General features: G+C 43.3%; 2 protein-coding genes across 2 annotated transcripts; one reads left to right on the forward strand and one right to left on the reverse strand.

Moving 5' to 3' along the window:
* Position 1: 1 nt before the first annotated feature.
* LOC148892046 (uncharacterized) lies at positions 2–11157 on the reverse strand. The gene is made up of 13 exons (XM_089006412.1): positions 11029–11157; positions 10524–10635; positions 10162–10238; positions 9983–10074; positions 9749–9848; positions 6439–6514; positions 6009–6365; positions 5843–5919; positions 5664–5755; positions 5430–5529; positions 2063–2138; positions 1869–1984; positions 2–738 (listed from the first exon to the last, which is right to left on the reverse strand). Exons 1-13 carry the CDS (start codon positions 11101–11103, stop codon positions 634–636), a joined length of 1455 nt encoding a protein of 484 aa, XP_088862538.1. The 5' UTR covers positions 11104–11157; the 3' UTR covers positions 2–633.
* Positions 11158–12284: 1127 nt separating this feature from the next.
* On the forward strand, positions 12285–14793 carry hmgb2a (high mobility group box 2a). Its single transcript, XM_089006059.1, has 5 exons — positions 12285–12404; positions 13152–13311; positions 13700–13848; positions 13922–14096; positions 14168–14793. Exons 2-5 carry the CDS (start codon positions 13165–13167, stop codon positions 14336–14338), a joined length of 642 nt encoding a protein of 213 aa, XP_088862185.1. The 5' UTR covers positions 12285–12404; positions 13152–13164; the 3' UTR covers positions 14339–14793.
* Positions 14794–26911: the final 12118 nt, after the last annotated feature.

Genomic DNA, 26911 nt, shown 5'->3' on the forward strand with positions numbered 1-26911 from the left:
ATCATCATGTAACAGGATTTATTTTTGGGAGAACTCGTTATCCTCAGATCACATAAGATACGGTGACGCCATCCTAATTATGAAACACTTGTGGCATTACACAAGCAGTTGTAGGTTTTTCTCTCTTGCTTTGACCTAATGATAAAAAATCAACAGCAAGTTTTCTGCATGCTGTGCAGTAGTAGTTGCGGCAGTAGTTGGTCCCGCCACCATATCAAGCAAAATACTGCAGGTTACTTGTACCTTTTTCTTCAGTAACTTCCAACAGAAAAAAAATCAATTAGCTCACTCTGTGTACTCACAAATGGTCGAGTTATTAACCAAGTGACCGAGGAGATTGGAGGGTCATTAAATTCTTCAACAAAAGTCAGATTGTAATACATTTCCTGAGCAATAATGGTGATTAGGTTGCACACTCATCCGGTTATTCATCATTCATTCTAAAAGGGTAGCTACAAAGTCACAATTTATCACCAAATATTGGCGATTACACCCATCATTTAAAAATGCATTGCTAAGTCATCATCATCATCAGGCAAATTATCCCTTAACGAAAACAAGTAACTTAAAAGTGATCAACTTTTCAATGACGTCTCTTCCATCCTTGCTTGACATTCAGTCGATGTACTTTGCTCATGAGAAGAAAAGCTGCTGGCACAACTTTTGTGTTTCTTCCGGACAGGTGACCTCATGACCAATGGTGCGAGGGTCGCAGTAGATCTCATAGTCATTTCCTCCCTCAAGTAAAATGAGACAAACGCACACATTTACAATGCATCGTTCACGTTATTTCCTTTTCAAGCCTACATAAAAGACTTCAAACAGTGTAAGCGCAGGTTATTCGTGTTTGTTGAGGTTCGTTCCACCTTGTGACATGTTCCCGTGTGTCACAGGAATGAGACGCCACCATAAGGTCCAAGGACAACCTACGCAAATCAATTAATTGATTTTTATCTTATAATAAGGAGCCGACTCCCCCGCCCCGTCTATTCCCCGCCTTCAGGCTTTAATCATATATGACAAAGAAAGGGTAAAAAAAGCCCCGGTTGTTTGTCCAACAACTGACTGCTGGAATCCTGAACCACAACCTCCTGCATGTCAGTTACGTGCCACTTTATTGAAAATTGCAAAGTGGGGACCTGTTTGTCGGATTGTTTTGAGTTCAAGGAAAGACGCATTTCGGAGAATTTAGCAGAGGAGCTGGGGACGTACTGCAGGACGCATGCGCTGTTTTGGAGCCATTTGAGCAGGTCAAATTAGTGACAGCTGATCATCAGACCAGAGTAACCACAGGGACCGTGAAAGTTAGTGGATGCTCTTTGTGCACATATAAATCAAGCCATACAAACAAAATATGTGACATTATGTATTTTTTTACATGAGTACTGTAATTTGTTTTTGATATAATTTTACATGATTTTCGGTAGTTAATTTAAGCAACAACAAAAAAACTGAGGAGCCAAAAGAGCCGGATCTTTTTAGTGAGCCGATCCAAAAGAACCGGAATTCCCATCACTAACTTGGTGGCATTTTAATAATAATAAGAATAATAAGAATACATTTAATTTCAAGAGCCTTTCAAAACACCCAAGGACCAAGGAATTTTGGTGCCAAGGAACGATGCGGAAATGCCCCTTCATTTTCTGCTTGCGCCTGACCTTTTCAAAGAGGCAACACTGTGCTGCTAAATTCCATGTAGACATAATACCATCAACAAGAAGATTAGAAGAATGCATTTTTGAACAATTTAGGCCAGTAATGAAATAGTGAAATGCCATTTTGGGTAAATGTAATGTTGAGCCAAAAGCTCCAAAATAATGACTTTTCCGGTGAGGCCTGCGCGATGTGGCTGTGAGACGCATACTCACAGGTTTCGTTTTGTCACCAAAGAAGTGAATGGTGGAGTAGTTGTCCTTCTCAATGATCCCCAGGCAGTATCTTTTATCCCAACCGTCAGGAAACACATCAAAGCTGATCTGCCCCCCTGCAGAGAAAAAAAAAAAAAAAAAACAGTGGCAAAACACGAATGGAACACGTCACATTCCGAAGAGAGATGACTTACCGATGGAAAAGGACAAGCCTTTTCCTTTGAACTGCTCTCTCAAAACAGACACAAACTTCTCACGGATTTTTTCTTTCTGTTGGAGTCAAGAAACACGTGAAAAGAAGTGAAATCCCATTCATCACTGGCCTCAAACCAAGATGGAAATAGGTGGCCAGTTAGTAAGGGAATGCACCAGTGTCGTCAATACTGCGCTCGCACAAAACAACAATTGAGAGATATATCAATCTGAATAGAGAGAGGGACGGATCAATGTCCGATTGATCGATTAAGGGAGTGAGTGAGTGAGTGAGTGAGTGAGTGAGTGAGTGAGTGAGTGAGTGAGTGAGTGAGTGAGTGAGTGAGTGAGTGAGTGAGTGAGTGAGTGAGTGAGTGAGTGAGTGAGTGAGTGAGTGAGTGAGTGAGTGAAAGAAAATTGGACAATGCGGAATTTCTGGAACATCGTGAAGGCTCATCAAACGTCTCCATTGTGGCTTTCTAATTGTGATCACTGCTATTCGGAGCCGTGACGTTAAGATACTAGCATCGGGATAGCGTGCCCTTGACGCACCCGCAGCTGCAATTACAAACTAAGTCTCAGCATGACTCCTCCAATCACTGAGACATACAGTTGTGGTCAAAAGTTTACAGACACTTGTGAAGACCATAATGTCATGGCTCTCGTGAGTTTCCAGTGATTGAAACAGATACTTCTTTGTCACAAAAAAACATTCATGAAGTTTGGTTCTTTTATGACTTTATTATGGGTTAACACAAAAATCGATTACATCTGCTGGGTCAAAAATATACAGTAAAGTCTCGTTATATCGATATTCAAGGGAGTCCGAAAAAATATCGATATAACCGGGACTATCGATATATCCGATATCGATATAACGAGACTTTACTGTACATACGGCAAGACAAATTAGCAATGTTGCTGACTTAAAAAGTTATGTCAGCGAAATGAGATTCATAGCATAGCCTCTTAACGTCTTGTGAGTGATTATGAGTGACAGTTGGTGACTTCTCTGAGGACGTTTAAATAGGGCTCATTGGATGCAAACGCTACAATGGCAAAGTCAGCATGGATCTGAAAAATTGAGCGAATCATTGACTTGAACAAGTCAGGAAAGTCGCTTGGAGCCATTTCAAAGCAGCTGCAGGTCCCAAGAGCAACAGTGCAAACAATTGTAAGTACGGTATAAAGTGCATGGCACTGTTATGTCACTACCACGATCGGGAAGAAAACGCAAGCTATCTCCTGCCGCTGAGACAAAATTGGTCAGGAGGGTGAAGATTCAACCGAGAATCACATCTGTCTAGACTTACAAGCGCATTACAAGCACAAGTGTCAGTGTCCACAGTCAAGCGTGTTTTGCATCTCCAAGAGTTGAGAGGCCAGAAGGAAGCCCTTGCTCCAAAAGTGGCACCTTAAGGCTCGACTGAAGTTTGCTGCTGATCACGTGGACAAAGACGAGACCTTCTAGAGCAGGGGTGGGCAACCTATGGCTCGCGAGCCATATATGGCTCTTTTGATCATAACATCTGGCTCGCCGATAAAACTAAATACATATTCTGGCTTTTTTCGCCGTTCATTTCCTGTTTGGGCTGCATTTGGCGGAAAGTGCCATTTTGATTGGGCGATACTGGCCGTTCATGTTTAAACAGGTAAACGGCCCCTTTTAAATAAGACCGATGAGTAAAAAAAAAAAAGAAAGAAAAAGATGAGTATCGTACACTTCAGGCTGAATTGACCGAAGGATTCGCTTTTGTGGAGAGAAAAAGGTTCTGATTCTAATTTGCAATGAAACAATACTCTCGATGAAACAGTCGAATGTCAGTGGGACTTTGACAAGCCCCATGCTAACGTTAGCATCAATATACTTCTCTGATAGACAGCAGAAGGCAAGTGTAGAAACGAATGAGCCGGCTAACTAGCAGTAACTTTGCCCGCCTATGCACCCGGCCACTTGACTTTTATTCCGATCGTTTGGCTGGGTTTTTCATCAATCATGAGGAACAGAAAACTATTCATAATAATGGTGATTATTTGCACAAAGTCATTTTAAATAATATAGTCTGACATTTTGTTGAAATCTCGTGCGTGTGTGTGTGTGTAGCTCTCACTCAAAAACATTTCTAAATCTTTTATTTTTATGGCTCTCTTCGTCAAAAAGGTTCCCGACCCCTGTTCTAGAGGAAGGTTCTGTGGTCAGACGAAACACAATGCCCAGGAATATGTTTAGAGAAGAAAAGGTGAGGCCTTGAACCCCGAGTACCACATGCCTAGCGTCAAGCACGGTGGCGGTCGTATTATGCTGCGGGGCTCTTTTGCTGCCAATGGAACTGAACTGGTGCTTTAAAGAGAGTAAATGGGATCATGAAGAAGGTGCATTACCTTCAAATTCTTCACGATGACCTAAAGTCACCAGCCCGAAGATTGGGTCTTGGGAACAGTTGGGTGTTCCAACAGGACAACGACCCTAAGCGCAAATCAAAAGTGGGAATGGAATGTCTGGAAGGTTTTCGAATGGCCTTCCCAAAGTCCTGACTTCAATGTTGAAGAAACAAGTCCATGTCAGAAAGCCATCAAATTTAACTGAACTGCACCAATTCTCTCAAGAGGAGTGGTCAAAGATTCAACCAGAAGCGAAATGTTATCAAGAATTAGCGCTGCTGTGTGTATGTTTTTGACCCAGCAGATTTGATCCCTTTTTTTTCTGTTCACCCATAGTAAAGTCATAAAAGAAACACATTTCATGAATGTTTTGTGTGACAAAGAAGCATCTGTTCCAATGACTAGATCGGAGCAAAATCAGAGTTATATTTATCAGAGAAATAACTGGAAACCCAAGAGAGCAATGACATGATGTTCTTCACAAGTGTATGTAAACTTTTGACCCCAATCCTACATTGTGTGGTTCCCCACTCCTTCACAAGTTTGTATAATAAACTCTGCGCAAGTCAATATTAGGGAAGAGACAAGCAAAGTGTTTCCAGAGCTGTACAGAGATTACACTCGGTCATTCTCATTGTGCACAAGTAAAAGTAAACTCTGCTCAACTCTCGTCTCTTTTGTGTTTTTTAAGTATTGTCTTCAGGGGCCTGATTAACTTGACAATTCCATTCTTGTGTTTGACTTTCAACTTCCCATCCCTTGTTGGATAACCGCAACTCCCCGACATCAAGTGACGGGGCAACATGTATTTTAAAGCATCCCCAGCTGAAACAGAATGTTGCTTTGAACATTAGGGGCAGGGTTACAATATTTTGTGCCATTGAAATCAATCAATCAATCAATCAGAGTTTTTTTTCGAGCTGCGCGCGGCAACGAATATGTTAACAAACTTGAATTATTCTCAGGGTGAGTGTGTGTGGATGCTACCTGATCCAGCTCAAAGAACTCCTTGCGTTCCTCCACAGTACAATTACGTCCAATTGGGGAGACATTCAACATGCCGTTACGAAATTCAATGAATGTACCCCTATCGGGGGGAAAAAGGATGAATAAAATATACACACAGATTTCCACTACTTTTTGAGCAAACTGAATCCACTGAATAGTGGCCACATCACAAACAAGATGGTGGTACTGACAATAACAATAAAAAGAGAATACCTCTTCCTGGGAAGTTTGATCGTGGACAAGTAGCCGAGACAGAAATTGATAAACTCTTGAAGCAGCTCTTCTCCCATGTGGGCTTGGATGGACTGATGAGAAACAGCAGATAAGTACCTCCATCTTGAGCATGAAAACACCTCAGTAGGTTTTGAGCTTGGTGAGGACAATTGCTTTACCTGAATAGATAAAAGATGTCCCTCTTTGTAGGCAACGAGGCCATTCTCTGCAAATACATAGTCCACTTTCTGGATCACTGCAGACATCACACAGTAGGGACAGGCATGCATAGCCAAAGTTAGCAAAGTGTACATCTCAGTGAGCTATGATGCGTGCGACTCAAACCACATTCCTGCAAATACAGTACGCTCACAACCTTTTCAAAGAGGCAACACTGTGCTGCTAAATTCCATGTAGACATAATACCATCAACAAGAAGATTAGAAGAATGCATTTTTGAACAATTTAGGCCAGTAATGAAATAGTGAAATGCCATTTTGGGTAAATGTAATGTGGAGCCAAAAGCTCCAAAATAATGACTTTTCCGGTGAGGCCTGCGCGATGTGGCTGTGAGACGCATACTCACAGGTTTCGTTTTGTCACCAAAGAAGTGAATGGTGGAGTAGTTGTCCTTCTCAATGATCCCCAGGCAGTATCTTTTATCCCAACCGTCAGGAAACACATCAAAGCTGATCTGCCCACCTGCAGAGAAAAAAAAAAAAACAGTGGCAAAACACGAATGGAACACGTCACATTCCGAAGAGAGATGACTTACCGATGGAAAAGGACAAGCCTTTTCCTTTGAACTGCTCTCTCAAAACAGACACAAACTTCTCACGGATTTTTTCTTTCTGTTGGAGTCAAGAAACACGTGAAAAGAAGTGAAATCCCATTCATCACTGGCCTCAAACCAAGATGGAAATAGGTGGCCAGTTAGTAAGGGAATGCACCATTGTCGATACTGCACTCGCACAAAACCACAATTGAGAGATATATCAATCTGAATAGAGAGAGGGACGGATCAATGTCCGATTGATTGATTAAGGGAGTGAGTGAGTGAGTGAGTGAGTGAGTGAGTGAGTGAGTGAGTGAGTGAGTGAGTGAGTGAGTGAGTGAGTGAGTGAGTGAGTGAGTGAGTGAGTGAGTGAGTGAGTGAGTGAGTGAGTGAGTGAGTGAGTGAAAGAGAATTGGACAATGCGGAATTTCTGGAAAATCGGGAAGGCTCATCAAACGTCTCCATTGTGGCTTTCTAATTGTGATCACTGCTATTCGGAGCCGTGACGTTAAGATACTAGCATCGGGATAGCGTGCCCTTGACGCAATCACTGAGACATACAGTTGTGGTCAAAAGTTTTCATACACTTGTGAAGACCATAATGTCATGGCTCTCGTGAGTTTCCAGTGATTGAAACAGATACTTCTTTGTCACAAAAAAACATTCATGAAGTTTGGTTCTTTTATGACTTTATTATGGGTTAACACAAAAATCGATTACATCTGCTGGGTCAAAAATATACAGTAAAGTCTCGTTATATCGATATTCAAGGGAGTCCGAAAAAATATCGATATAACCGGGACTATCGATATATCCGATATCGATATAACGAGACTTTACTGTACATACGGCAAGACAAATTAGCAATGTTGCTGACTTAAAAAGTTATGTCAGCGAAATGAGATTCATAGCACAGCCTCTTAACGTCTTGTGAGTGATTATGAGTGACAGTTGGTGACTTCTCTGAGGACGTTTAAATAGGGCTCATTGGATGCAAACGCCCACAAACGCTACAATGGCAAAGTCAGCATGGATCTGAAAAATTGAGCGAATCATTGACTTCAACAAGTCAGGAAAGTCGCTTGGAGCCATTTCAAAGCAGCTGCAGGTCCCAAGAGCAACAGTGCGAACAATTGTAAGTACGGTATAAAGTGCATGGCACTGTTATGTCACTACCACGATCGGGAAGAAAACGCAAGCTATCTCCTGCCGCTGAGACAAAATTGGTCAACCGAGAATCACCAAAAAGCACATCTGTCTAGACTTACAAGCGCATTACAAGCACAAGTGTCAGTGTCCACAGTCAAGCGTGTTTTGCATCTCCAAGAGTTGAGAGGCCAGAAGGAAGCCCTTGCTCCAAAAGTGGCACCTTAAGGCTCGACTGAAGTTTGCTGCTGATCACGTGGACAAAGACGAGACCTTCTAGAGCAGGGGTGGGCAACCTATGGCTCGCGAGCCATATATGGCTCTTTTGATCATCACATCTGGCTCGCCGATAAATACATATTCTGGCTTTTTTCGCCGTTCATTTCCTGTTTGGGCTGCATTTGGGAAAGTGCCATTTTGATTGGGCGATACTGGCCGTTCATGTTTAAACAGATAAACGGCCCCTTTTAAATAAGACTGATGAGTAAAAAAAAAAGAAAGAAAAAGATGAGTATCGTACACTTCAGGCTGAATTGACCGAAGGATTCGCTTTTGTGGAGAGAAAAAGGTTCTGATTCTAATTTACAATGAAACAATACTCTCGATGAAACAGTCGAATGTCAGTGGGACTTCGACAAGCCCCATGCTAACGTTAGCATCAATCGACTTCTCTGATAGACAGCAGAAGGCAAGTGTAGAAACGAATGAGCCGGCTAACTAGCAGGCTAACTAGCAGTAACACCCGGCCACTTGACTTTCATTCCGATCGTTTGGCTGGGTTTTTCATCAATCATGAGGAACAGAAAACTATTCATAATAATGGTGATTATTTTCACAAAGTCATTTTAAATAATATAGTCTGACATTTTGTTGAAATCTCGTGCGTGTGTGTGTGTGTAGCTCTCACTCAAAAACATTTCTAAATCTTTTATTTTTATGGCTCTCTTCGTCAAAAAGGTTCCCGACCCCTGTTCTAGAGGAAGGTTCTGTGGTCAGACGAAACACAATGCCCAGGAATATGTTTAGAGAAGAAAAGGTGAGGCCTTGAACCCCGAGTACCACATGCCTAGCATCAAGCACGGTGGCGGTCGTATTATGCTGCGGGGCTCTTTTGCTGCCAATGGAACTGAACTGGTGCTTTAAAGAGAGTAAATGGGATCATGAAGAAGGCGCATTACCTTCAAATTCTTCACGATGACCTAAAGTCACCAGCCCGAAGATTGGGTCTTGGGAACAGTTGGGTGTTCCAACAGGACAACGACCCTAAGCGCAAATCAAAAGTGGGAATGGAATGTCTGGAAGGTTTTCGAATGGCCTTCCCAAAGTCCTGACTTCAATGTTGAAGAAACAAGTCCATGTGAGAAAGCCATCAAATTTAACTGAACTGCACCAATTCTCTCAAGAGGAGTGGTCAAAGATTCAACCAGAAGCGAAATGTTATCAAGAATTAGCGCTGCTGTGTGTATGTTTTTGACCCAGCAGATTTGATCACTTTTTTTCTCTTCACCCATAGTAAAGTCATAAAAGAAACACATTTCATGAATGTTTTGTGTGACAAAGAAGCATCTGTTCCAATGACTAGATCGGAGCAAAATCAGAGTTATATTTATCAGAGAAATAACTGGAAACCCAAGAGAGCAATGACATGATGTTCTTCACAAGTGTATGTAAACTTTTGACCCCAATCCTACATTGTGTGGTTCCCCACTCCTTCACAAGTTTGTATAATAAACTCTGCGCAAGTCAATATTAGGGAAGAGACAAGCAAAGTGTTTCCAGAGCTGTACAGAGATTACACTCGGTCATTCTCATTGTGCACAAGTAAAAGTAAACTCTGCTCAACTCTCGTCTCTTTTGTGTTTTTTAAGTATTGTCTTCAGGGGCCTGATTAACTTGACAATTCCATTCTTGTGTTTGACTTTCAACTTCCCATCCCTTGTTGGATAACCGCAACTCCCCGACATCAAGTGACGGGGCAACATGTATTTTAAAGCATCCCCAGCTGAAACAGAATGTTGCTTTGAACATTAGGGGCAGGGTTACAATATTTTGTGCCATTGAAATCAATCAATCAATCAATCAGAGTTTTTTTTCGAGCTGCGCGCGGCAACGAATATGTTAACAAACTTGAATTATTCTCAGGGTGAGTGTGTGTGGATGCTACCTGATCCAGCTCAAAGAACTCCTTGCGTTCCTCCACAGTACAATTACGTCCAATTGGGGAGACATTCAACATGCCGTTACGAAATTCAATGAATGTACCCCTATCGGGGGGAAAAAGGATGAATAAAATATACACACAGATTTCCACTACTTTTTGAGCAAACTGAATCCACTGAATAGTGGCCACATCACAAACAAGATGGTGGTACTGACAATAACAATAAAAAGAGAATACCTCTTCCTGGGAAGTTTGATCGTGGACAAGTAGCCGAGACAGAAATTGATAAACTCTTGAAGCAGCTCTTCTCCCATGTGGGCTTGGATGGACTGATGAGAAACAGCAGATAAGTACCTCCATCTTGAGCATGAAAACACCTCAGTAGGTTTTGAGCTTGGTGAGGACAATTGCTTTACCTGAATAGATAAAAGATGTCCCTCTTTGTAGGCAACGAGGCCATTCTCTGCAAATACATAGTCCACTTTCTGGATCACTGCAGACATCACACAGTAGGGACAGGCATGCATAGCCAAAGTTAGCAAAGTGTACATCTCAGTGAGCTATGATGCGTGCGACTCAAACCACATTCCTGCAAATACAGTACGCTCACAATAATAAACTGGACCCTGGACATTTTAGCTCTCTCGTGGCCATATATAGAATTTCGATGGACTGCGTTAGGGAGAAAAAAAATCGTGTGTTGTGAGAAGTGTGGTGCGTGTTTGAAAGGCACGGGTGAGAAAAATATCTGTTCAAAAGTCAGGTTGGAGCGCCTCACCATTATTTCCCAGTTGCTCTTTAATTTTGCTGAGGTCCGACCCCCCGACGACGCCGACACGGACCTTCGTCTTCAACTTTTCAATAAACGTGGCCATTTCCGCAGTCACGGGCTGAAATCACACACGTTATACAACAACAGAAATATAAACAGCAGGACCGCAATACCAAAGCTATGTATGTGACTAAATCAATGATAAAGTAAATTGAGAACGAGTCAGACATGTTGGATTGGTGGTGTGTCGTGGCATTTGTTGAAATGGAGTGCGCCTTGGCTTAATAAAGTTTACATCAAAGACCCGCAAGATTGAGCAATGAAAATGAAAGCAAGGATAGTTTGACCTGAATATTCGAAGTAGAGGCTGCAATATCGCAGTTCCATAATGGCAACCCAGTGATGACTGGACTAAGCGTGCCAGTATGATTATACGACCCATGTTGTGGGTTCCCCCGGGTGCCCATCAAAGTGAAGACGTGCACTTACTCATTCGTGTAATTGTTTTTACCTGTCGAGCGGCTGTCAATGTGCCATCAACATCAAATAAGCAGAGGGTGTTGGAGTACACAGACATTTTACCCATCGTGTCTCACGGCTTCTTCGGCACTCTTTCCCACGTGTGAGTGCGTTAGTGCCACCTACTAGACTGGAGTGTGCAGAGTTGAACCACTTCATACTTGCATTTTCCAGATTAAAAACGTGATTTTTCTCATTACTTTCCATTGGGAGTAGTGTGATTTGTCGATCAGTTTCATGCAGTTGACATTATCTAAACTCGCGTTTATCATTTGGCTTTTTTGGGTGTTGTGTTTTGTGTTTTTTTGCATACATTTTTGATCCATATAAAGCACGTTGTATACAACAGTGGTCGGTTTAGGGTGCTCTGTAAATAGAGTTGAATTGAACGCTTTTAATCGTTCTTTGTCCAGTTTCTTTGATATAACTTTCTATAGGATTGATTTGTTCTGTTTTTCATATTGGTCTCACAGATTTCCATCAGGATCCTCCGCGTTCTGGAATGACTAAAATGCAGATCGAGATAGATGTACAGAGATATACGCGTGAAGTGTTGATTGTAAGCGGACAGACAGAAAGAAATGGCAGATATGGAGATAATTAATTTCAGACCAGAAAACAGATGTTCAGCTGGTTCATATAATTTGTTTTGTCATGTTCAGTTTTGTCAGACGTGGAAACATGAACATCTCAAAACGAGGCTGGGAGTCAATGTAAGAAAACAGTAGACATAGTATCTTAATCATTATTAACTAAGCCTCCACGCACTTATTTCTTACCATTTAATGTATCTGTGACAGTATTCGTGGTCCGGAAACAAAAATAAAATACACGTACATCAACACTAATGGTCTGAATCCCATTCGAAATGCAAATAATTTGTACGTATTTTAAATGCAGATTACTCCGGTACTGTCGGTTGGCACAAGGTTTATGCCCACAGTTCGTGTCCTGTATTCTGTATTGTATTACACTGAACAATGTTGTCTGAATGTTGCACAACAATTACATTGTCAAACCAACAAAACAAACTCTGGATACGAAAAGCTTAACCACCGAGGAGGAAACGTATGTTTTCAACATAGAACAAAGGACCATTCGCGCCATGTGTTTAAAACCCAGGACTGACCAATCGGTATTCAGTCAAGACATAATACTCTGGTGTTAGTATAATGGCCAATCACAAATTGCCTTTATCTCTCGTCGGCTGGGTTCAAATTGAAACGATTGGATTTGACCAATCGGTAACTGATGGGAGGAGTTCTTCGCGTACTTCTAGGCAAGTTAGTGTGGCGTAGCAGACTGTGACAAAACCGCTACGGTTTATAACCTCGTCAGTCAAACGCGGATTGTCTAAACAGCTAACAGGTAAGCCGTGGCGGATTTTAACATTATATTTTGATAGTTTTGTGTTGAATTACGAAAGATCTTTGCTTACGATTATTACGGACACGATATCCATTTTTTTGCGTCGATGACAACAGTGGACTCAGCAGGATTAAATACGTTAAATTTCCCGTCATAAATTCAAAGTAAGTGTTCAAGGTTAATGCTGATATAGGCTTTGGTTTCCATCGCCACGTTTGTTCGCGAGGAGCAAACTGCGCAGGCCTTTTCCTTCGCAAACAACTATCGCTCAAACGCCATTTGGTTAACAGCTTTAGCTTTGTCGATGGCCGCGCGTCCAACTTTCGAAAGTAACTAGCTCGAAAGACCTCGCTTCATTCGAGCTCTTAACGTCTGTCCCGTGTAACGTTTAATAGACTGCAACACGCCTTGTGGCCGAGTATAAAGACTTCCTCAATCGTTTTATTAAGTTTTAGCCAAGTTTACTTTAGGCGGGAAGATACAAAATGGAGTCGCGTCTTTTTGTCTCTTCGAGGCAGAAAGCCGATTAAGGCCACGCAGCATCTTTCAGGCTCTGTCTTGTTTATTGTTTGGCGAGACTGTTCAGTATGGACATGTTATACTCGTAAGCTCATTTATTACAAACCTAAAGCTCGTCCCCGATTAATGTTAAATGTATTCATACTTAGAAAATTGTATTTTAACATCACATTACCTTAGAATTTTAAACGTTTTGCTCACAGTTGGACTTTTATCCACCCACAACAGATAAAAAGCAACCATGACTAAGGATCCAAACAAGCCTCGGGGCAAAACCTCATCTTATGCTTTCTTCGTGGCAACCTGCCGCGAGGAGCACAAAAAGAAGCACCCAGGAACCAGTGTGGGATTTGCAGAGTTTTCCAAGAAGTGCTCTGAAAGATGGAAGGTAATTTATACCACCCTTATAGTAACTAAAACTAGTTGGTTGTCTATTTTGGTTATACCAGCTTCAGCTGTTGTTAAAGCGCAATATTGGATTGGATGTACCTTTATTCGTCTCGCGGTGGAGAAATTTACATTTCACAGCGGCAAAGTTGTGAAAGGAAGAGGAAAGAAAGTAGAAAAAGAGCTGATGGAAAGGCAGCCGCTGTCGCAGCGCCATCTTGAAGTCAAAATATATCTAAATCAATACGTAATATATTGGATTATTGTAATGCTACATACATGTCTCGTGCAATTGCCATCTTAACATTAGTCCTATACCGCCGCGCTGAGTTCTCATGATGCCATGCGTATTAATGGTGACCATGCAACAATCTGTGTCTGTTGTGTAGACCATGTCTGGAAAGGAAAAGCAGAAGTTTGAGGAGCTGGCCAAAAATGACAAGGTCCGGTATGACAGAGAGATGAAGAGTTATGTTCCTCCAAAAGGTGCTAAAAAGGGCAAGAAGAAGAAGGACCCTAATGCCCCCAAAAGGCCTCCGTGAGTGACAAATTTAAAATCAAAAAGAAAAACATTATGTGTATGTTAATTACTATGATTTTCTTCTATCTAGCTCTGCCTTCTTTGTATTCTGTTCGGATCACCGACCCAGGATCAAGGAAGAGAACCCTGGTATCTCAATTGGTGACATTGCCAAGAAGCTTGGAGAGTTGTGGTCCACGCAGACTGCTAAAGACAAGGCTCCTTATGAGGCCAAAGCTGCCAAATTGAAGGAGAAATATGAGAAGGTAGTGACACTTGAATAGCTTTGTGTTTCAGCACATTTGAACAATGCCTCACCTACACTTATCGTTTGCAGGATGTCGCTGCTTACAGGGCGACAGGCGGCTCAGGGAAAACTGATGCTGGTAAGAAAAGTGGACCGGGGAGGCCCAAGAAAGCTCAGCCGGTGGATGACGACGACGATGATGACGAAGAGGATGAAGACGAGGAGGACGATGACGATGATGATGACGACGAAGAGGATTAAGCAAGCGATTAGAAATGTGACGTTTGCAACGCATGAAGCTAAATTCTTTTGTCGTTTGGGTGTTCAAACCGTATAGCCTGCTGTCCCTGTTGATCGACTTCTTCGGGTGATCAGACCTGTTTATTCCTTGTCAAATTCAGGGATTTAGGTTGTTTTTTTCCCTACTCAATTAGTCTCCTTCTTTATATCCTTGTTGCTATATTCAAAGGGTCAGCTCTAGGTTCGTTGTACCACCTTGACAGACTGCGGTCACTGGACAGCAATGTTTCAGCAAGGTTTTAAAGAAATGTTTTGCTTCTCAAAGCACTGCTTAGGTTTGTGTTTAGTGGTGCTGTTCATTCACTGTCATTTTACTCAGACTTTTAGTTTGACTTAAAAAAAATGCAGCCGATTTAATGTTAAAACATTCATGTAGAACTGATTTTTTTTTTTTGTAATAAAAATTTGTATATTGATTATAGTTATGTGATTTATTTCTCCAATGCTTTGGGTGATGTAATTTTTTGGGTGTGAACAATCACTCCTGAGGCATGTTTAAATTGCTTTTGGTTTACCTTTGCAAATGAAGATAAATGACCTGGCCGAGTTGTACATAAACTGTTTAAGTGTTTTGGACTTCTGTCCATTATTTCGATGATAATGATTGAGAGATGGTGTGTCAAGGGGAAATTGCATAATCTCACTCAATTGTGTCATCAATGATTGCTAATGTGTCTATACTACTGTGATTTTATTTTTAAATCCCCTTCCCTTGAGCCTTTGGAGCTGAATCTAGTGGTTCAATCCCATGGACGTTTTCTGTTACAAAGGTGTCTTTTTTTTCCCTTCAAATGAGTTGAAGTCGCTGGAGTCAAGCAGGTGTGCCTAAACTGGATCCACTTGACATTCAACAGAGCAGCTTTTCTTTAACAAGTGGTGAGCTCACATACTGATTGTGTATGTCGGATGGCCCACTGTTACATTTGATTACAATTGCAATTCTTAACATTACCAAAGCACGAACACTCCAAAAATCTTGAGGCATCAATGTCATCACAAACTTGATAATGCATTTATGTAGATATATATATATATATAAATATATATGTTTCTGTGTATATACGTATGTATATATGTGTCATTTTATTTTAAGCGCCTTGCAAAGCTTTCAAGGACACTTTACAGTCACAGACAAGCAGAGTTACTATAATAAATACAATACAATTACAAATAGAATACAATAAATAAAATACATTGACACTTGAGACAAAGTGCAAGCAGAGCTAAAGTGATCAATGGTAGAATAAAATACTGAAATATCTTATTTGTGTATTTGAGGGCCATTACAATACGATAACAGTTGAAGAGTCGGTGCAGAAAATCATTGCACTATTTTAAATTGACCTGTAGCAGTGTTGGTAGTACAAAAAGTGTGGAATTATGCAAATATCCTTCAGTACTTGAACGTGTCTGGATCTGTCGAATGTAGATAATTTATAGTGGTCGAAGTGAGTACCGGGATGGAGCTACATTGATTGTAGTGGTAATACCATTCCACAGGGTTATGCAAAATTGCAAGGAGCCCCTGGACAGGTAGATTTGGGTTACTGTTTTGGGAGTTAATGCCCACACGGTGGGCATTACCGGTAGAACTCTTGACTGGTTTCTGACAGAACCTTTTGTGTTCACCTTGGCTGCTCTGAGTCTCGTACTGCCCTTCTGTCATGTGGTGTTCCGCAGGGCTCAATTTTGGGGCCGATGCTGTTCTGACCATACAGTACCTGCTCCCATTGGGTTCCGCCCCAAAGAAACATACGTATTTCTTTCCGCTGCTATGCAGATGACTGTCAGATCTACGTCCCACTGAGCAAAAAAAAGACACTTTTTTTGTTAAGGCCACTTTTATCCTGCCTGGAGGAAATCAAAACCTAGATGGCACAAAACTCCTTGAACTTCAATAACAAGAAGACAGAAGTGATACTATTTGGTCCCAGTGGCCGATGGACATCTCATCCTGTAGACTTGGGCACCCTGGCTCCTTATCTGAAATCTTAAACTGTACAGTGACTTTAAACTTAACCGACCGATTGGTGCTATTGTTAAATCCAGCTTCTTTCATCTCAGGCAGCTGGCTAAAATAAAACCTCTCCTTACCCATGATCACCTTAAGGTTCATGCTTTTTCCACATCTCCGCTCGATTACTGTAATGCGCTTTACTTTGGAGTCACCCAATGCTCCACAAAGCGTCTCCAGCTGGTCCAGAATGCTGCTACTCGCCTCTTGACCGGTACTCCTGAGTGGGAGCACATAACTCCTACTCTGCCATCAATTCACTGGCTCCCTATACATTTTAAAGTTATTTGCAAGATCTTATTATTTGTTTTCAAATCTTTAAATGGCCTCGCTCCTCCTTAACTCTCCGAGCTCATCCACCCCTAAACACCTTTCCCACCGCTTCAGGTCTGCTGATCAGACATTATTAGATGTGCCAAAAACTAAACAGAGGCTTAGAGGAAATTGAGCCTTTTCTGTTGCTGGTCCCTGTCATGATCTGGTTGGCGACCAACGGGTGGCGCTGTCGGCCCCGCCTGCACATGCACAGGTGCTGGCTTGGCGGATTGGCGACCAACGGGTAGAGACGTCAGCCCTGCCTGCAGCCTCGCAGGTGCTGGTCGTTTTGATCAGTGACACTTAAAAGGACTCACGGCACGACCATCCGGTGTCGGTTCATTGTTTTTTGCATGCTTTGTCTGCAATTGCATGCATTGCATGCTGTGCATGTGTTTGTTTAACCTTGGCGGACTTTTACACTTGGTTTTCTTTTGATACTTTTTTCTGTTCAGATCATTTTGATGTTTTACATTTTGTTCCTGCTTACCTTTATTTTAATACAATTTGTCAAACAACCTCCTGCTCCCTCCTGCCTGCTTTTTGGGATCCGCACCCGCCATCACCACCTCGCAAAACGTGACAGTCCCACTCTCTGGAATGACCTGCCACTGGTCATTCGGCAAGCCCCCTTGCTGCCCATCTTTAAAACCCGCCTCAAAACTCACTTGTACTCTTTGGCATTTGACTCAGCATGATTCCGACGTGATCTCAGTTGTACTCCCAGGTGCTTTCTACTATCTTTGTGACTGCTTTATTTCATGTATATGATCCTCATGAAGTGCTTCGAGCGGCTAGTTATGAACCACATCAAGGCTGTCCTCCCCCGCAACCATGAACCTTTCCAGTTTGCATATTGGCCCAACGGCTCGACCGATGATGATAATAATAATAATACATTTAATTTACAAGCGCCTTTCTGAACACCCAGGGTTTTTTACAACAAAAACAATACACAAAACAGTAAAATCATGAATAAAACAATAAATAATAAAACAGAAGATTAAACTAGACCATGAAAGCAAGTTTAAACAGGTGGGTTTTCAGGGGAGATTTGAAAGTAGGAAGGGAGTCAATGTTACGGATGTTGGGTGGAAGTAAGTTCCAGAGTTTAGGAGCGGAGTGGCTGAAAGCTCTGCACCCCATCGTTGTGAGACGGGCAGAGGGCATACAGAGGTGGAGGGAGGAAGAGGATCCGAGAGGGAACAGAGATTTGAAGTAGGTCAGACAGATAGGGGGGGCAGGGTTATAGATGGCTTTAAATGTAAACAAAACTATCTTGAAATCAATATGAAGTTTAACAGGGAGCCAGTGGAGCTGCTGGAGGACAGGAGTGATGTGGTGAAAGGAGGGGGTTTTAGTGATGATCAGGGCTGAGGAATTTTGGACCAGTTGGAGCTTATGGGGAAATTTTTGATTGACCCCGAAAAGAAGTGAGTTACAATAATTGATACGGGAGGTGACGAAACTGTGGATAATGATAGCAGTGGTGTGAGCGGTGAGAGAGGGACGGAGACGATTGATATTACAGATGTGGAAATATGCAGACCGAGTTATGTTATTTATATGGGAGTGAAAAGATGTTGTGCTATCGAGGATGACACCCAGGCTCTTGACCTGAAGGAAGGGGGACACGGTAGAACTGTCAATTGTGAGAGAGAAACTGTTTGCTTTGTGAAGGGGGGATTTAGTACCGGCAAGGAGAAGTTCAGTTTTTTCGCTGTTTAGTTTGAGAAAGTTATGAGAAAACCAGGATTTAATTTCTGAGAGGCAAAGTGTAAGGGATGCAGGTGGAAGAGAGGCGTCGGGTTTACTGGAGAGGTAGAGTTGGGTGTCATCCGCGAAGCAGTGAAAATGAATGCCAAAATTGCGGAAGATATCACCAAGGGGGGGAAGGAGGTATGTAATAAAGAGAAGTGGCCCCAGAACAGACTCTTGGGGCACACCAGAAGACACAGGGGAGGACCGTGAAGTGAATGAGTTAATTTGGATAAACTGTGAGCGGCCAGTGAGATAGGAGTGAAACCAACCTAGTGGGGTGTGTGTCATGCCGAGAGTGGAAAGTCGGTTGAGCAGGATGGGGTGAGAAATGGTGTCAAAGGCTGCAGATAGATCAAGAAGGATGAGAATAGAGAGGGAGCCGGTATCTGCTGCTACGAGGTGGTCATTAGTGATTTTTATGAGGGCTGATTCAGTGCTGTAGCGGAGACGGAAACTAGACTGGAATTGTTCATAGAGGTTATTGTGAGTGAGATGAGAGTGGAGCTGAGAGGCAACGGTTTTTTCGAGAATTTTAGCGATGAATGGAAGATGAGAAATTGGACGTAGGTTATTGAAATCATTGGGATCTGAACCAAGTTTTTTCAGGATTGGCGTTACAGATGCGGTTTTGAGAGGGACAGGAACAATTCCAGTGGATAATGAGGAGTGAATAATAGCTGAAATAAAAGGAAGGAGAGAGGGTAGACAAGATTTGATGAGGACAGTAGGGAGGGGATCAAGTTGACAGGTGGAATTCTTGGACTTGGTGATGAGGTCAGAAAGTAAGGAGGGATGAGGGAGTTCACAAGACGACAGCAGTTGATAGGGAGTAGGAAGGTTGGGTGAGGGGGCGGATACAGAGGTGCCGGTTGATCTTGTTGATCTTTTCATTGAAAAACAAAAGCAGAGAGTTGCAGGTGTCTGAGGAGTGAAAGTGTGGAGGGAGAGAGATAGGGGTTGAATGATTTTGTTGTACAGGGAAAAGAGAGTTTGTTCATTTCCAGTGTTTGAGTCAATCAGTCCAGAATAGTATTGTGATTTTGTTCGTGTGATAGAGTCTTTGTAATGGGCGAGGTGAGCTGTGTACATGTCCTTGTGAGTAGTGAGGCCGGTTTTCCAGTTGCCGAGTTTTCGCCTTAGTGGAGCGGAGATGGGTGGTGAACCATGGGGCGGACCGGGTGAATTGGACTTACCGGGACTTCACCGGAGCAAGGGCGTTGAGCATGTTTGCAAGGTCAGTGTTGTACCGGGAAACAAGTTCACCAGGGGGGGAGTTGTAGTCCGGATTCAGGGTGGCAGGCTTTGCAGTGAGGGTGACAGTCTCGATGTGTTCCAATAAGTGATGATGCGGGGTGGCTTGGAGAGAGAGAGTGTGATGGGAATGTTAAATGAGACAAGGAAATGGTCCGTTACAGGTCATTCATTTGCTGTGCAGTTGGCGGGTGTAAAACCAGAGCAGCATATCAGATCCAGAGTATGCCCTTTTATATGCGTGGGAAAATCAGAGAATTGATGCAGGCCAAAACTCTCGAGTGAGGAAATGAAGTCTTTGGTGTTGTTGAAATCCCCCATAATAATAATATTTGGTGACAGATGTTGTTCTTTGATCTTCCTCACTTTCTCCCCTTCCTTTGTCTTCAGCAGGTTTTCTGGGATGGGTAAGTTGGACCTCAGCACGCGTCCCATAAGTAGCTGGGCCGGGGACATACCACACTCGAGCGGCGTTGTGCGATACACCAGCAAGCTCTGGTAGAAATCCGTTCCACTGTCTGTTGCCTTGTACATCAGTCTTTTCACAGTCTTGACAGAACTTTCCACCAAGCCATTGGATTGTGGAAAATGTGGACTTGAGGTTATGTGTTTAAAGTCCCACTGCTTTGCAAATTTTCTGAACTTCTCATTGGCGAATTGTGGACCGTTATCAGAAAACACTTGGTTTGCAATCCCGTTTCTAGCAAATATGGCCTTCATGCATGTTATCACTGCTTCTGCTGTTGTAGCTTGCAGTCTGCAAACTTCTGGATACAGGGAGTAGTAGTCTGTGACCAAAAGATAATCTTTACCTTGACACGAAAACAGGTCAGCACCCACCTTCTGGTATGGTCTTTCTGGTGCTTGGTGTGGGTGTAGTGGCTCTGCCGGTTGATTTGCTTGATATTTGAGGCAAATTGTACATCTCGACACTTGATCTGTGATGTCTTGATTCATTCTAGGCCAGAACATCAGTTGTCGTGCTCTTTTCTTGCACTTTTCAATTCCAAGATGTCCTTCATGGATCTTTTTGAGCATTTCACTTCTCAAAGTCTTTGGAATGACAATCTTACTGCCTTTGTATATGATGTCATCCACTACAGATAACTCCATCCTGTAGTTCCAATATTCTGCTGCGTCTGGTGAACAATTTTGTTTCACTTCGGGCCATCCATTTTTGATGATTTGTTTCAATTGTTTCAGTGTCTCATCCTTGTTTGTTTCCATCCGTATAATCTCCATCTTTGCATCTGCAACTGGCAATGCACTGGTGATCATGTGTACGTAAGCCTCGACTTCTTCATCCAGTTTAGCCTTCGAGTGCTCCTTCGGGTCAACAGCTCTGGATAGAGTGTCAGCTGTATACATCAGTTTTCCAGGGGTGTATGCGACCTTCAGTGAGTAACGTTGTAGCCTGATCATCATTCGCTGTATACGGAGTGGACAGTCATTTAGTGGCTTTTGAAACAATGCTATTAAGGGCTTGTGATCAGTCTCCACGCTGATTTGTTGTCCTGACACAAATTGATGAAATCTCTCACAGGCATACGTAATGCTGAGCAGTTCTTTTTCAATTTGTGCATAACGTGTTTCCGGATCCGTCATCGAACGCGATGCATATGCTACGGGTTGCCAGCCTTCATGTTTTTGTAGAAGTACTGCACCAAGCCCACTCTGTGATGCATCCGATGATATTTTGATTGGTTTTTCTGGATCATAGAATTTCAGTACTGGTTCCTCTGTGAGCAGCTTCCTCAGTTCATTCCATGCCCTTTCATGCTCATGATTCCATTGCCATTCTATCTTCTTCTCAGTTAGTTGTCTCAGTGGGGCCATCTTTTCTGACAGGTTGGGTATAAATTTTCCCATGAAAGTGATCATCCCATTAAACCGTTGCACATCTTTTTTGCATTGTGGCCTTGGCATGTTTTCTATAGCAGACACTTTTCGTGCGTCTGGTCTGATACCTTCACTGCTTAGGATATCTCCCAGAAATGTCAATTCTGTTGTACCTAGCTGACATTTCTCTTTATTCAGCTTCAGGTTTGCTTTTCTTGTTGCTTCTAGCACAGCTTTCAGTCTCTCGTCATGTTGAACTCTGGTGGCACCCCAAATGATGATGTCATCCATCGAGGTATCAACTCCTTCCAAGTGCTCATATATCATGTTGATTGTTTTGTGATAAACTTCAGGAGCTGAAGCAATTCCAAAAGGTAGTCTTAGGAATCTGTATCTTCCAAACGGAGTGTTGAAAGTACATAGTTTGGAACTTGGCTCATCCAGCTTCATTTGCCAAAATCCTGAAGAAGCATCTAGCTTGCTGAAATACTTTGCCTTTGAAAATTGTGCCATAATCTCTTCACGAGTAGGTAGCTTGAAGTGTTCTCTCTTGATGGCTCTGTTTAGATCTCTGGGATCCAGGCATATTCTGAGTTTTCCATTCTTTTTGTCCACGACAACAAGGGAACTGACCCAGTCAGTCGGCTCATCAATTTTCTTTATTACATGTTTGTTCTCCATGTTGTCCAATTCTGATTTTAGCTGCTTTTGAAGAGCAAACGGGACTTTCCTGCATGGATGTATGACTGGTGGCACACTTTTGTCCACTCTGATTGTGTGTTCTCCTGGTAGGCAGCCTAACCCTTGAAACAAGTCTTTGTACTGCTCCATCAGTTGATCATATGCTGTCTCTTTTTGTCTATCCACAACAAAAACTCTCTTCACTAGATGTAGTCTCTCACATGCCGACAATCCTAGTAGTCCTTGCACATCCCTTGGAACTATGATGAAAGATAGCTTATGTAATTGGCCTTTATGTGTCACATTCACAATGCATTTTCCTTTCATTGGTATGACTGAACCCGCATAAGCTGTTACTTTCATATTTGCTTTATGTATTTTTGGTCTCGGCCTGATCTTCATGAAATCAGTCTCTGAAATGACATTCACATTGGCTCCAGTATCCAATTTGAATTTTAGATGAATGTTGTTCACTTTCAGTGTAGTGATCCAATCTCTTTCTTCTCTTTCATCTTTTACAGCATTCACATAAAGTTCCTCCACTTCATAATGATCATCTACTGCATCTACCTTGCCTTTCATGTCTTGGTTCCTGCAGCAACGAGCATAGTGATTTGCTTTGTCGCAGTTTTTACATATTTTCCCATATGCTGGACATTGCTTTGGGGGATGTTGCGTACCACAACGAGTACAAGATTTTTGTTTGAGTATCCTATTTTTGTTGGGTTTTCTCACTCTTGCTTTGATCTCAGCAGTCTTGTTTTTGTTGAATCTGTGTGCATTTCTTTCCACTGCATCCACGTTGCAGCTAGAATCATTTAGCAACTCTTTAGCCTGTGATTTAACAGTCTCAGCGGCTCTACACAGTGCTAAGGCTTTTTCCAGGTCCAGATCTGATTCTCTGAGTAGCCTTTCTCTCAGTTTATTATCTGTAATGCCACACACTATTCTGTCTTTGATCAGTGATTCTGTTAATCCACCGAACTCACATGTCTTTGATCTGTTTCTCAGCTCATTTGCATATTGGTCAATAGTTTCTCCAACTGTCTGTACACATGTGAAGAATCTGTGCCTTTCAAACGTCACATTGCGTTTCGGAATGCAGTAAGCTTCAAACTTTTCCATTATTTTTGACAGCTTCATCTTGTCATCCTCAGCATCAAATGTGAAGTTATTGTAGACCTCTAGAGCTTCCTCTCCCACAACGTGCAAAAACATGGATGCTTTCATCTTTGAATGGCTTTCATCAGCTCCAATTGCAGACAAATACAGTTCAAAACGTTGCTTAAATCTCTTCCAATTTTCAGCCACGTTACCTGTTAGCTGCAGAGCTGTGGGTGGACGTAAAGCTTCCATTTCTGCCGTTTTCTGCCGTGGGTTGTGCTCAATGTCTTTCCTCCGTGGAATCTTTCGTTCCAAGTCCTTTTATCGTCCTCTTGTCTTCCAGACCAATTCTGACACCATGTGTTGCTTTGTGTAAGCGGGTTCGGTAAATGATACAACTTCTGGATAGAGTTGAGGTTCTTTATTAGGACGGCTGTGTTGGTTGGAGGGAGAAGGCAATTCACATGTGTGGCTCTCGTAGGCTCTCATCAGACTGACTTGCAGCAGCGCGCATGCACCTTTGATCTATAGCCAGGCATCACTAGTAGAACATGCAAATACGATTTGCTCATATCATTACAACAGAGTGGAGAGGTGTGTGAGGACAGCGGAGAAGTCTTTTAAAAAGTCACGATGTGGTTTCGGGGGATGATATACAGGGTCTATGACTGTAACGGAAATTTGACACGCAAGGCATTCAAATGAGAGAGTTTCCGGGACTGGCAGTTGAATGACTTTCCAGTTCTCGTGGTAGAATATCGCGAGATCGCCTGCGCGGCCCGAGAGGCGGGGTTTTGAAAGGTAAACAAACCCTGGTGGCGTCGTGTCGTTCAACTCAGAAAAGTCCTCCGCCGTTTGCCAGGTCTCATTCAAGCACAAGAAATCCAACTTACGGTCACTAAGGATGTCCACTTACGATCACTAAGGATGTCCTGGATAAGACAACCCTTTCCTGTAAGCGAGCAGATGTTCAGGAGGCCGAAGTTGACGCTGGTGGTGTCGTCATTTTGAGGGGCAATAGCCGACCTTGCCAGGCCGGGCACGGTGTTCCACAGAGCGGCTGTACCCTCTGCGTGGCCGGCGGAAAGATGACAACAGGGAGGTGATATCCTTGGAGTCGTCAAGGTAAAAGTCCGCGGTGGATATACCTCCGGGAAGGGCGACGAGCGATTTCCGGGAATTGGAAAATCGCCGGCGGCACGCTCGTCCATTGGGAGCGGATCTTGAGCAGCTCTGCCGCGGAATACTGCAGCCGTCCAACGGGTCGATGGAGGAGCGACATTATATCGACCAGCAATGTCCAGAGACAGGCAGCGTCCAGGTTAGCCTTCAACAGCGGTACAGGTGGGTGGAGATGGTACGTGTTCTTGTCTGTGATCCGGATAAACGACCGGAATCACAAGACGATCCGACAGCCGAAACGGATTGGAATTCGACCATAAGTTCCTCTGGTGGTTGTCGAGTATTTTCAGTGGTTACAGGAATCGTAAAAACTAAAAAGAAGCCAAAATGTTTGCGGGCGAATAGCGGCAGCCAAGAGCGCGCCAGCGTACACTCGACCCGGAAGTGGAAGAGATGATGCCATCTCCACTGCTCTCCACACAGCGCTCACCCACCTGGAGACCAGAGACTCTTACGTCAGAATGCTGTTCATCGACTTCAGCTCAGCATTCAACACCATCATCCCCCAACAGCTCACTGACAAATTGAGCAAACTGGGGATCAGCACCTCCCTGTGCAACTGGGTGCTGGACTTCCTGACGAGGAGATCAGAGGCAGTCAGAGTTGGAAACAACACCTCCAGCACCATCACGCTGAACACAAGGGCCCCCCAGGGGTGTGTGCTGAGCCCCCTCCTCTTCACTGTGCTCACACATGACTGCTCACCATCATCTCCCAAATCCACCCTCTTCATAAAGTTTGCGGATGACACCACTGTGGTGGGCCTCATCAACAATGATGAGGAGACAGCCTACAGGGACGAGGTCAGCCGCCTGGCCACGTGGTGCAAGGACAACAATCTCCGTCTTCATGTGGAGAAGACGAAGGTTGTGGACTTCTGGAGAGTGCATCCCAGCATGCTCCACTAACCATCGACGGTGCTGCAGTGGAGAGAGTGAGCAGCACCAAGTTCCTGGGAAGGCACATATCCGAAGACCTGTCCTCGAGCCACAACACGGCATCACTGGCCAAGAGATCCCACCAGCGCCTGTACTTCCTCCGCAAGCTCAAAAGAGTTGGAGCCCCGACCCCCATCACGACCTCTTTCTACCGCGGTACCATAGAGAGCATCCTGACCAGCTGTATCACCGCGTGGTACGGTGCCTGCACCGTGTCCTGCCGTAAGACTCTGCAGCGCATTGTGAGGACAGCTGAGAAGATCATCGGTGTCTCCCCCCCCCCCCCCCTTCAGGACATCTACAACACCCGCCTCACCCGCAGAGCCATCCAGATCGCTGGCGATCCCACCCACCCACCCCTCCCACAGCCTCTTCAGCCTACTGCCATCGGGTCGGAGACTGCGGAGTCTCCGAGCCAAGACCAGCAGGCTCAAGGACAGTTTCTGCCACCAGGCAGTCCGGAGACTCAACTCCCTCCCAGCCCTGACCCCCCTGCCCCTTCCCACTGCCACGCTCACCGAAAGTGCACGCTACACGCTGTACTTTCAATCTGAACTCAATTTTTTGTTCTTTCTCTTTTTTTCTCCAAGACCTCACTTCAACCCTTTTTTGTTGTTTGTTTTTGCACTACTACATTACGTCACTTTACATACGTCACTACCTCACTTTCCATACGTCACTACCTCACTTTACATACAGAAATTACATGTATTGTCTCTTGTCAATTGTATGTCTTTTTTAACCACGTGATAAGTGCCTCGCACACTGGGTCCGAGAGGACATGTATTTCATCTGTGCTGAATGTCATGCATATTAGCATATTTGACAATACAGATGACTTTGACTTTTGACTTTGAGTTATCCATGTTAAGCGCTTTGATACAGCTTCATCTGTTTTTGAAGTGCTATAAAAACCAAGATGTATTGTATTGTATTTGTGGGTAGAGGGAAGAAGCTGTTTCAGTGGCTGGTGGATTTTGTGCACTTGTTACGGTAGCATTGGCCTGAGGGGAGTCGCTGGAAAAGGTGCTCGGCAGGTACAATAAATAGTATTTTCAGTTCCCAAAAGGGCAGTACCAAAATATAAGATGGCACGCCATAACTTTTTTTTCTTTTTGAACTGATTCTTACCTTTTCATTTAACTGTTGCATCACACTGATCTCTGTGTCCCTACAAGATTTTCAGTAGCGAGTGTGACGATGGACCAAAATATTTGGACAAACTCAAATCAAAGAACAGAGTGTTACTTTTAAATACTTGGTTGCAACTTGTTGACAATCAAGGATAGCCTTCGAACTCAATGTCATCTCCTGACGCTGGGTTTTGTCCCTGGTGTTACTCTGTCAGGCTGCTGCTGCAGCTGTCTTCAATTCCTGCGGCTGATTCGGAATCTTCCTTTTGTTTTTGTCATGAAAGACATTTCGAAAGAAATTTCGCCATCAGCAAAA

This window comes from Hippocampus bargibanti, linkage group LG10 (assembly GCF_051943395.1).
Source record: "Hippocampus bargibanti isolate YZ-2025 linkage group LG10, ASM5194339v1, whole genome shotgun sequence".
Classification (NCBI taxonomy): Eukaryota; Metazoa; Chordata; class Actinopteri; order Syngnathiformes; family Syngnathidae; genus Hippocampus; species Hippocampus bargibanti.

Coding starts and splice junctions, on each gene's coding strand:
- LOC148892046 (XM_089006412.1), bottom strand. CDS start 11,103: ATGGGTAAAATGTCTGTGTACTCCAACACCCTCTGCTTATTTGATGTT. Junction 10,636..11,028: donor CATTGACAGCCGCTCGACAG/GTAAAAACAATT, acceptor GTGTGATTTCAG/CCCGTGACTGCGGAAATGGC. Junction 739..1,868: donor TTGGTGACAAAACGAAACCT/GTGAGTATGCGT, acceptor ATTTTACTTGAG/GGAGGAAATGACTATGAGAT.
- hmgb2a (XM_089006059.1), top strand. CDS start 13,165: ATGACTAAGGATCCAAACAAGCCTCGGGGCAAAACCTCATCTTATGCT. Junction 13,312..13,699: donor AGTGCTCTGAAAGATGGAAG/GTAATTTATACC, acceptor TCTGTTGTGTAG/ACCATGTCTGGAAAGGAAAA. Junction 13,849..13,921: donor AATGCCCCCAAAAGGCCTCC/GTGAGTGACAAA, acceptor TCTTCTATCTAG/CTCTGCCTTCTTTGTATTCT.